General features: G+C 39.1%; 1 protein-coding gene across 3 annotated transcripts in view; it reads left to right on the top strand.

Moving 5' to 3' along the window:
- The window catches only part of acsl6 (acyl-CoA synthetase long chain family member 6), a 52157-nt gene that overhangs the window by 8298 nt on the left and 31633 nt on the right, over nucleotides 1-12226 (top strand). Inside the window, exons 1-3 of one of the 3 annotated variants that reach the window (XM_047379560.1) lie at nucleotides 1258-1437; nucleotides 10827-11047; nucleotides 11817-11931. In XM_047379560.1, coding sequence (XP_047235516.1) covers nucleotides 10844-11047; nucleotides 11817-11931 — 319 coding nt within the window. In that variant the 5' untranslated portion in view covers nucleotides 1258-1437; nucleotides 10827-10843. Of the gene's footprint in view, nucleotides 1-1257; nucleotides 1438-10826; nucleotides 11048-11816; nucleotides 11932-12226 lie in introns of those variants that run through there. The other 2 variants (XM_047379561.1, XM_047379559.1) reach the window with 2 other exon arrangements.

Below are 12226 nucleotides of genomic sequence, written 5' to 3'. Positions count from 1 at the left end.
ATCAGCTCTCCTGATTAAAGGTGTTCTATACTTTCGGGATGATACTTAAAGATCCTTGCAAGATTCAGTTTCCTCAGTTGAGATTTTCTGTCCTTTGTCATTTCTGAGTCCTAGCTTGCATTGTGTTTTTTTCCATTTCAACTCCATCTTTGACATAATCTGTCTGTAATGTCTTTAATTCTGTTTCCAGATTTCCTGCCTTTTTTGTATCATCTTTTTGTTTGTAGTCAGTTTCTTTACCTCACTCACCCTAATTCATTGTGTTACCTGCATTTGAGTCCTCCCTACGTTCAACAGGTATGTCTTATGACAGAAAGAACCCCTTTCAAAAGCAAGGTATCTTTAAAGTCTAAGCGTCTAGGCGACACTAAGAAGCAGAGTCATTCTGAGAGTGGCGGCAAAGACTTTGGTTTTGTTGTAGTAGATGTGACGTTCAGGATAGTTTTCCAGTAGAATTTATAAAAATAAAAAAATCTAAACACTGAGGTTAGTATTAGAGCAGAACTACTTTTTATTGTATTATTTTTCTTGAACTGCTACAAATGTTATAAATGATGTTATTATATTTATCATGCTACTTCTGGCAGCAGTTAGAAAACATGCCACTCTTCTGTGTTAAAGACAATTAGGCCCAGGCCTGATGTTTAGGTAGGACTTTAAAGATTTTGTTTTCTTCTTTGCATCAGTGCGGCTAACGCGTATGTACAGCCAGTAGCAGAGGTTATAAAACAATGGAGGCAATGCAGAAATAATGAGGGGCAATTAAATGTTTCTATCCTTCTTGGAGCTCAATTAGAGGTCTGGGTTGTGTGGCTCTTGCTGTTTTCAGGCTCTTTCAAGGCATGAATATAGGGTGTATAGGTATGTCTAAACTGGATTATTTGTAGGTTAATGTAAACACTGTAGGGTCCGTATCATTGTTGTGGCTTTTCCTAAAACAGGTAGGGTATTGGGTGTCCAAAAAATGATCAGCAGATGTAGAATATTTGTGCTGTACAAATCAAACTAAGGGTGTATTCACACCAGGAAAGTCCTTTGGTCCGCTTGTTTGGTCTGAACCAAAAGCAAACTTGATTTTTTTCATTTGGTGCGGTTTGTTTTCACATTGTACTTTTTGCAAGTGAACTATTGCTTGTAAACAAAGCCACGCGGGTGACGATCCCATTGGACAGAAATGACGGGGGCGGGACAGAACACAGACCCGGAAATGTAGGAAAACAGCTGTAGACGTGCTGCATGCAGCACCTGTGTTCTGTATATTTATGCCGTTATTACAGCTGCAATATTATTGTGAGAATGAAGAGCAGCTCATTCAACACAGACTTTGAGACGCTCCATTTATAATCTTGGAACACCGTCGGAGAATGCGTGCTGAACGCCGACATTCTCTACGTGCAACAAGCCGGTAGCGTTGCTAAGCAACACACAGCTTATCAGGTATGATTACCTTACAACACACACCTTTGCTACCGGCTACGGTGGCTTTTTATGTCCAAAGAGACGTACGGTTTTTGTAGTTGGTTCGGATCGGGGCCGGTTTGTATACAGACCATAAGCGAACCGCACCAGAGTCCGTTTGGAAGCGGACCGAGACCACCTCAAAAAGTGGGTCTCGGTCCGGATGTTTGGTCCGGACCAGGGTTCGCTTGAGTGTATTCACACCTGCACAAAAGGGACCAAGGGGGGAAACTAACTCTGGTCCGTTTAAAGCGGACCAAAAGTGGCAAGTGAGAATACACCCTAAGTTCATCGTCGGGTTTCCCAATTAAAAAGATGTCTTATGCTTATTTGTGTTTGTCTGTACAGTGGCCATTTATGCTTGCAGAAGACCTACCAAGTTACAAAGAACATTAAAGAAGGTGTTTCCATAAAAGACACTCCTCCTATATCACCAAAAATTGTTTTGCAAGCAATCTAGCCTACTATTTCCTCACTTGTATAAAAATAATATATGGTATAACATTTGAACAACTGACAGGTAAAGTGAAGTCTTATTACAATAGCACCTGTCACAGGTGTTTTCAAATGGACGAGTAAGATTTTGAATCACTTAAAAGAAAGGCCTCACAGTTCTGGATATTTGGCCTGGGCTTTTTTGAATGTATTTTTTTTTCTGTCATGTGGTTAACTATCCACTTCTCTTCCCTGTGTCTAGTTTGAGATAAAATATTTGTATATGTGTTTGTGCACAAGGACGATTTTGGTAAACAACCACACTCTATTTTCTTTTCCAACTATCTGCACAGTGGTGTCAGTGGGTTATAGAGCTCTGTCTAAATATTGAGCTGGTCCGTTTCTCTTTGTCAACTCCTCCTTTTCAAATACACCAGTCCAATGTTCAGTCTTTGTTAACTTCATTAAAATAATCTACATCTTGCAAGCTTTTCAAGACAAGGCTACCCTAGTTGCTTTTTGCTAAAATAGACTAACACATGTTCACTCTCAAACTGGAAATAAAGTGTTTCTCTATTAGGATGACTGCTAACATTAAAATAATGCAAAGAAAATAATCTAGAGTGAGGAAAAATAGATTACAGGTGAATTTTATTTACATAATAAATTAGTTTTTTAGCCTTGATTATTCTTTTTGCCAAGGCCATATTCATTCACAAAGTGGAAATAGGGATGTTTCCCAAAAGTTAGAACAATTTGACAATAGCTGTGATGTAATTACTTTAACTTCCCCCAAAAATGATTTAAAAATAAATAATTTCTTAATAGGTGGGAATTTGGGGATCAGAAGTGAGATTTAATTACAGCTTACAGCTTTTTGTTTAGCTCTAATTTTTCTTTTTGCTAAGCTAAGCTAACACATCTTCACTCTCAAGGTTAAAAAGTATACCTAGTCATGTAACTATTCAGAAATAGTGATCATTCAATTATTTTTACTACATAATGTGTGAAAATTTAAGGAATAGTTAACTCACTGAACTCAAGTTACTAGTTCAGTTTTGCATTGAAGCATAGTTGACATTTTATGAAAGGGCTTCAATACCAAATATTGTGTAGACATTCATCTTCTCTGAAACCCCCAGTCGGTCGTGGCAGATGGCCGCTCACACTGAGCCTGGTTCTACTGGAGGTTTCTTCCTGTTAAAAGGGAGTTTTTCCTCTCCACTGTCGCTACATGCATGCTCAGTATGAGGGATTGCTGCAAAGTTAACGCCAGTGACAGTCCACTGTCTCTACATGCTCATCCGGGAGGAGTGAATGCTGCAAATCTCTGACTGGATGCAATCTGCTTGGTTTCCTTAGATAGAAAAACTTTTTATCCAATTTGAATAAATAACTGAATCTGACTGCACTGTTCAATGGTTAGGATTAATTGGAATGTATGTACCTGACTTTTGTGAAGTGCCTTGAGACAACATGTGTTGTGAATTGACGCTATATAAATAAACTGAATTAAATTGAATTGAATCTTCAGATTGCAATACTATATCCTCCTCTCCAAATTTTCAGTTAGCTCTGTATTCCAAACACTTAAAGCTGTGCCAGACCATGTCTGCTTGTGACATACTGTGGAACAGACTCCAGCTGTAAACACCAGGAGGCTTTTGTATATTCAGCAGATCAGTACATTGTTTAATCAGAATAAACTCTGGCGCATAACATCTTCTGTATCTTTACACATGTCAACAAACTTTGTAAGATTTGTGTTTTTTGTGGGGGGGGGGCGGGGAGTTGAAAAGAGGAGCTTAACATTCCTGACTCTTAAGGAACTTTTAATCCCAATTATTCTTACCGTAACTGCATAAATACCAAAATACCAAATATGGAAGGGGTATCTGTCCACGAGTGCTATTATGCTTAAAGAGTGAGTTTTGCAGTTATGACTGTTTTCGGACACATTAGAGGGCTGCTGGGGCTGCTGTTTTTTTTTTTTTTTTTTTTGGGGGGGGGGGGTTTTCCAAGCACACATGTTTTCTGTAATAACAGGCACTCAACTGAATTAAACGGATGAATGCCCAGTTTGTGTTTGGTAAATTAAATTTGAGGAATCTACAGCTAACCACCTGAAATGATTAAAGCAGAAAACACGATGAGTATTTGCTATACCATAGTACAGAATGTATTGTTCTGGTAACATGTACTGTACAAATGGTAGTGTAGAACAAAGCTCCATGTTAGTATCTTTTCTTTAAAAAAATGTTTTGTCAGATTTATGGCACACCATGTTTACACAAGAACACAGTCTTACAGCTGTTTTTTGTAAAGAAAAGATGCCCGATTTTTCTTTTTGTTTATAAGACACATGGTAAATAGGGGTGTTTCTAAATATTTACAATAATCAACCAACAATAGGCAGCAGATTATTATTTTTTCAACACTTTTGTTATTGGGCTGCACGGTTGGTAGCACCGTTCCCTTGCAGCAAGAAGGCCCTGGGTTCGGCTCCCGGCCAGGGGTTTTTCTGCATGGAGTTTGGATGTTCTCCCCGTGCATGCATGGGTTCTCTCCGGGTACTCTGGCTTCCTCCCACAGTCCAAAGACATGCCTGTTAGGTTAATTGGTCTCTCTAAATTGCCCTTAGGTGTTTGAATGAATGAGTGTGTGTATGATTGTTTGTATGTTGCCCTGCGATGGACTTGAGACCCTGCTGGTGTACCCCGCCTCCCGCCCATAGACTACTGGAGATATGCACGAGCTTCCGCCCAACCCACTATTGAAGAAGCGGTAGAAAATGACTGACTGGCTTTTGTTGTTGCTCCCATTTTTCATAAACTGAACCCAAAGATCTAAGACTCTTTCTATGTACACCAAAGGCCTATTTTTCTCAAGCATTGTTCACAAATCTGTCTAAATCTGTTAGTGAGCACTTCTCCTTTGCTGAGATAATCCATCAATTTCAGAGGTTTGGCATATCAAGATGCGGATTTAGACAGCATGATTATTGTACAGGTGTGCCTTTGGCTGGCCACAATAAAAGGCCACTCGAAAATGTGCTAATTTATCATACAGCACATTGCCACAGAAGTTTTGAGGGGGCAACTGGCATGCTGACAGCAGAAATGTCCTCTGGAGCTGTTGCCCGTAAAGGGTTCATTTCTCCACCACAAGCCGTCTCCATAGGCGTTTGAGAGAATTAGGCTGTACATCCAACCGGCCTCACAAACAGACCACGTGTAACCAAACCAGCTCAGGAACTCCATATCCAGCAACTTCACCTTCAAGATCATCTGAGACCAGCCACCCGGACAGCTGCTGCAAAAATTGGTTTGCATTACCACACCTCATCAGGGTCTTGACCTGACTGCAGTTCGTCATTGTGGGCAAATGCTCAAATTCAATGCCGTCTGGCACTTTAGACAGGTGTTCTCTTCATGGATGAATCCCTGTTTTCACTGTACAAGGCAAATGCCAGAGAGTGTGTATGGCGTTGTGTGGGTGAGTGGTTTGCTGATGTAAACATTGTTGATAGAGTGGCCCACAGTGGCAGTGGGTTATGGTATGGAATGGGCAGGTATTGAGTGCACAGAGATACCATGATGAGATGCTGAGATCCATTATTATGTGTGACCATCACCTCGTGCTGCAGCATGATAATGCACTGCTCCATGTTGCAAGGATCTGTACACTATTCCTGGAAGCTGAAAAGATCCCAGTTCTTGCATGGCCAGCATACTCACCGAACATGTCACCCACTGAGCATATTTGGGACGCTCTGGAGCAGCATATACAGAAGCCTGTTCCAGTTCCTGCCAAAATCCAGCAGCTTCACACAGCCATTGAAGATTAGTGGACTTGATCAACTCTAGGTGTTTTTTGTGTGAGCTTGATCAACTCTGTGAAGGAGATTGCGCTGTGTGAGGCAAATGGTAGTCACACCAGATACTCACTGGTTTTTAGATCGCCTGGACCCCCAGATTCCTCCCCAATACAAAACCAATAATCATACTATCTAATCAGCATCTTGAGATGCCACACCTGTGAGGTGAGATGGATTATCTCAGCAAAAGGGAAGTCCCAACTGATTTAGAGAGATTTCTGAACAATATTTGATATATATAGGCCTGGTGTGTATATAGAAAAAATCTTAGATCTTTGGGTTTAGCTTGCAGCTAATCAGCTTAGTTTGGTCAAATGGATCTCAAACTATCAAAGTACCATATTATTGCTACTGTTTTTATTATTATCTTTGTTGTTGTTGTAGTTATTATTATTATTATTATTATTAATAATAATAATAAGAAATCTTAAATTTGACGTCCTGTTCTATTTCTAGAGGAAGTGCACAAGATTCAGCTTCCTCAATATGGAGTAATTGTAAAAAGAAAAAAGAAAAAGTATCTTTTTGGCAAATAGGTGAAAGAGGAAGTGAGCGTTCACATAGACTTTTATATTTTTAACTTATCTGCCAAACTGTGTTTAAACGTTTGTGATTGGATGTGGCCCTCTGTGTGTGGAGCCGAAAGAGGAAGTGACTCTGATTGGCTGTAATATTTCCTCAACGTTCTACTTGTGATCAGGTGACATTATCTCTGACTCATTTCAATGGGTGAGAAGGAAACTCATTAGTCATCTTTGGAAACAGACTCCCCCTTGACTACAATATGCATGTTGCAGTGTGTGTGGGTGTTTTTAAGTGTGCTCATGTGCATGGGACAGAAACTGGACCATAATGATGGTATACACTGGGATCGATCAGTAGACAGTAGTGTACAAGAGTTATTTTATACAGCCAAGTTAGAAATCTTTGGGAAGACCCCTAATTCAACCTGTTACAAATATGAATCTTAGTAAGAATTGTGAGCTTAAATTTAGTCACAAAAGACTAACAAAAGTGTTGGTATATTTAACAGTGTCTGTAAAACCCATGGGAGGGTGTAATGTGTGTGTGTGTGTGTGTGTGTGTGTTTGTTTTTGGTAAGGGACTATCTTTACTACTTCCTGGTCAACATTCAGTTTTCAGAGTATTAAAATAGATTTTTTCTGCTTTTTAATTCTTAAGATACATATATTTTTCTTCTTTTATTTGCACATGATTATATTCACGGTCCAAATAAAGTAAATATTTTATTAATATGTACATTTTATTAATATACCTTACAACTCTGACACGATACAGTTATACATACAGTGTTGTAGAAAAAGTGTTTGCCCTGTGTTTTCCATTTTTATGTCACAATGACATGTTTTAGATCATCAAACTAATTTTAAAGCAATCCTTAAATTTAACAGCATGTTTTTTTCTGAATGGAAGTAAAATTAACATTTGAAGTCCCGACTTGAATTTAACACAGAATCTGTGGAGGGACTGGAGTCATAGCAAGGAGGTCCTCCAACCTGAAAGACTTGGCGCTCATCACCGACAATAAATTGTCAAAATTACAGTGGAAACTTTCAAAAAGCTGGTCAGTAATTATAAGAAGAGTGTGATTGGTGTAATGTCAATAAAGCTTTTCTGTTGATTATAGAGAAGTCTCAATTTTTAATAAAATTTTAAGAAAAAATTAAAGAATTATTTTTTTCCACATTGATGACCCTTGTATGTTTTATCTATTTCCAGATGCATGTTCAATTTCCTATCTAAAACAAAACTTTTTGGTTGAATAAAAAATAATGATCTAAATTTATAGGTTTAACTGTACCTTAGTTAAGGTCGGTGTCTATGACTTATCTATAGAAAAGAGACTGAACAATAATGGCTTCCAAGAGGGCGTTCAAAGGTGTTTGTGTTCTTTTTCTAGTGCAAAAGAACAAGAAGGCCCATTTCACATTATCCAAAAATATCTGGATGATCCTCAAGAATGTTAGAAAAAGATTCTGTGGCAAATGAGACAAAAATTGAATTTTGGGAAAGTGTGTGTCTTGTTATGTTGTGAAACTAACCCAGCACTTCAGAAAATTACAGTCAAACATGGTGGTTGTTGTGTGATTGTCTAGGTGCTTCTTTGCTTCTTTAAAACATGGAGAGCTTAGAGTAGTTGATGGAAACATGAGCTCTGCTCTTTACCTGAGAATCCTGAAGGAGAATATGTAGGTATTAGTTTATGACCTAAAGCTCGAGCACACTTGAGTTTTGCAGCAGGACAATGGTCCAAATAGCATCAGCAAATCCACCTCTCAATGGCTAAAAAAAAATAAATTAGGGTTCTAAAGTGGCCTAGTCAAAGTGTAGGTTTAAATCCACTGTGGCACTGCATTAAAAGAGATGCAGTCCATGCTTGAAAATCCTCCAGTGCAGCTAAATTAAAACAATTCTGGAAAGAGGAGTGGCAAAAGTTTCTTCGCAGTAATGAAAAAGACTGATTTATTAAAAATGGTTGATAGAACTTGTTGAAATGGTGGTTATGAATGAATTTCTTAAAACTTAATAAGGATAAACATATTCCTCTTAGTTAGTACTGATAGCTCAAAACATCAAACTTAGCCTGTTTTAACTGTGCCAGTGGATGGACCTTGTAACTTTCCTCTTTCTACTGTAGCCATATGCTTGTTCAATATGAGGGATTGCTGCAAAGTCAATGACTCGATGCAATTAACCCCCCACATCTTCGTTCAGGAGGGGTATTGCTGTAAAGTCATCATCTGGGTTTCCTTAGAAAGAAAACTTGTAAATATAACATAATATATGTTATAAACTCAACTTCAATGCAATGTAATAAATCTGTTTCATTATATATTTCTGCATATGGGTCAGATATGTTTGTTATGTGCCATGAGATGACAATTGCTGTCAGCTGATGCTACATAATTAAAATTTTTTAAATGTATTAAAATCATTTGTGACTTTAATTGTGGACATAGCTTTGAAAAAATAAATGTCAACACTTTATCAACTTTTATCATCCAGATAGTTAATGTAACAGGGTTGCTTCAGGAATCATCTCAAATTTGATATATTTTTTAGAGTAGTCTTTTGTCTAGAGATGGACTGGAAAAATATATTTGGCACTGATGACATTTGGGGACAATTTACAGGTCCTTCTCAAAAAATTAGCATATTGTGATAAAGTTCATTATTTTCCATAATGTCATGATGAAAATTTAACATTCATATATTTTAGATTCATTGCACACTAACTGAAATATTTCACGTCTTTTATTGTCTTAATACGGATGATTTTGGCATACAGCTCATGAAAACCCAAAATTCCTATCTCACAAAATTAGCATATTTCATCCGACCAATAAAAGAAAAGTGTTTTTAATACAAAAAACGTCAATCTTCAAATAATCATGTACAGTTATGCACTCAATACTTGGTTGAGAATCCTTTTGCAGAAATGACTGCTTCAATGCGGCGTGGCATGGAGACAATCAGCCTGTGGCACTGCTGAGGTCTTATGGAGGCCCATGATGCTTCGATAGCGGCCTTTAGCTCATCCAGAGTGTTGGGTCTTGAGTCTCTCAACGTTCTCTTCACAATATCCCACAGATTCTCTATGGGGTTCAGGTCAGGAGAGTTGGCAGGCCAATTGAGCACAGTGATACCATGGTCAGTAAACCATTTACCAGTGGTCTTGGCACTGTGAGCAGGTGCCAGGTCGTGCTGAAAAATGAAATCTTCATCTCCATAAAGCTTTTCAGCAGATGGAAGCATGAAGTGCTCCAAAATCTCCTGATAGCTAGCTGCATTGACCCTGCCCTTGATAAAACACAGTGGACCAACACCAGCAGCTGACACGGCACCCCAGACCATCACTGACTGTGGGTACTTGACACTGGACTTCTGGCATTTTGGCATTTCCTTCTCCCCAGTCTTCCTCCAGACTCTGGCACCTTGATTTCTGAATGACATGCAGAATTTGCTTTCATCAGAAAAAAGTACTTTGGACCACTGAGCAACAGTCCAGTGCTGCTTCTCTGTAGCCCAGGTCAGGCGCTTCTGTCGCTGTTTCTGGTTCAAAAGTGGCTTGACCCGGGGAATGCGGCACCTGTAGCCCATTTCCTGCACACGCCTGTGCACGGTGGCTCTGGATGTTTCTACTCCAGACTCAGTCCACTGCTTCCGCAGGTCCCCCAAGGTCTGGAATCGCCCCTTCTCCACAATCTTCCTCAGGGTCCGGTCACCTCTTCTTGTTGTGCAGCGTTTTCTGCCACACTTTTTCCTTCCCACAGACTTCCCACTGAGGTGCCTTGATACAGCACTCTGGGAACAGCCTATTCATTCAGAAATTTCTTTCTGTGTCTTACCCTCTAGCTTGAGGGTGTCAATAGTGGCCTTCTGGACAGCAGTCAGGTCGGCAGTCTTACCCATGATTGGGGTTTGGAGTGATGAACCAGGCTGGGAGTTTTAAAGGCCTCAGGAATCTTTTGCAGGTGTTTAGAGTTAACTCGTTGATTCAGATAATTAGGTTCATAGCTTGTTTAGAGACCCTTTTAATGATATGCTAATTTTGTGAGATAGGAATTTTGGGTTTTCATGAGCTGTATGCCAAAATCATCTGTATTAAGACAATAAAAGACCTGAAATATTTCAGTTAGTGGGCAATGAATCTAAAATATATGAATGTTAAATTTTCATCATGACATTATGGAAAATAATGAACTTTATCACAATATGCTAATTTTTTGAGAAGGACCTGTATGTACATGATTTATTTTGTGCTTGTGCCAGCAGTGGGTGTCGGGGGTCAGTGGTTTTGTGTTTCAATCCCTCGTCTACTTCTACTTCTTCTATATTTTTTTTCCAAAGAAATATACATTCCTCGGTAGAAGTTGTATGTCTGGATTTTCTGCTGCGCAAGCACAAATTAGCAAAATGATGCAATATAAAATGCAAAAGTGGTCTTAAAGTGGTAGTCTTTCTACTGTTTGAGCCACCTCATCACTTTTGTATTGAAAGCTTTTGGTGTTTAAAATCTCTGGTCTGTCTGCAGAATTGAGTTCCACTCTAATGGAGAAGATGCAGGCCCAAGAAATGATGAGTGGCCTGAGGATACCAGAGATGGATGAGCTTGGCCAGTTTTTCCGCTCCCTGCCAACATCCACCTTGGTGGGAATTGGCGCCCTGACAGCTGTGTTGGCATACTGGTTGGCCACCAGGCCTCGACCTATCAAGCCTCCCTGTAGTCTCCTTCACCAGTCTGAGGAAGTGCCAGTGAGAGTTCCTCATTAATAAACTGTCATTTTGCAGATACAGATGCAACCTTTATGCAAACACATGCATGAGCAAGTCCCTCCAGAACATGCACCAACACAATATGAGTGAAACAGGCTCAGCAAGTCCTGAAATTAAATAAGAAATGTTTAAACATTTATCTGCGAACCCACATACCTGGGCTGACGTTATTCAATGTTGTGTGCTCTGGTTGAAATAATTTCATGTATTCCAGGGAGATTAAAACCGACATTTCCACCCAACATATTTTCTTACTCATATACACCACAAACCTCTCAACAACAGGTGAGGTTGGCAGTTTTTCTTGCCAGGGTGCAACACCCTGTGGCTTGAAATGTGTTTTCTTGTTCTTTGGTTAACCTTAAAAACTGTTTGAATCAGTAACACCACACTGTAACAGACTGATAGGACTTTCTAAGGGCAGGACTGAGTTACATTTCCCACATTGAGTGTAACATAACCTGCCATTATCTGCTGTCAAATCAACCTTATTGCATCATTTAAAAAGAAAATTTGTTTATCCATTTTTCATCTTCGTGAGAATGAACTAAACACTATTAAGAATGTGTGAGCATTATGACTGGACAGAACTGTGTAAAGCACAGTTCTGCTCTGCAAATTTGTAGAGCAAGAGAAGAAAAACTTATTTCCACTCTCTATCAGCCACGATCGAAGTTTAAACAAAATGAGACATGCGTGTAATGCATTGTGGGTTTGTAATGTATGTTTCTCCCTCTGTTTCTATCAGCATGAAGGTGGAGGTCGAAGATCCATGATGGGTGATCCGTCTAGATTGCTGACTCATTACCATGATGATGCCAGGACCATGTATGAAGTCTTTCAGAGAGGCCTTCATATTTCTGGTGGGTGTCATGTAACTCATTATGCAAAGCACTTTGAACTGTCTTGTTGCATCATAGCACATCTTGTTGGTAAATGTTCATTTCTATGTGTTGGAAAAACCAAAGTATTTCTGCTCACAAGTCCTTTACTACCACCAACTCCTAGGCAGTGTGAGTCAGAAATTTGAATGATTAAGAAAATATCAGATTACCGCTCAGCAGGCATAAGAAAAAAATATTTAGTTACAAAAATTAGCATTTTATTAACTTTTTGATTCTTGTTTTAAGTATGTCAATATTACTATTAGAACCAAAA

The sequence above is a fragment of the Girardinichthys multiradiatus genome, chromosome 11 (assembly GCF_021462225.1).
Source record: "Girardinichthys multiradiatus isolate DD_20200921_A chromosome 11, DD_fGirMul_XY1, whole genome shotgun sequence".
NCBI lineage: Eukaryota > Metazoa > Chordata > Actinopteri > Cyprinodontiformes > Goodeidae > Girardinichthys > Girardinichthys multiradiatus.
This window is presented reverse-complemented; position numbering and strand designations above follow the sequence as displayed.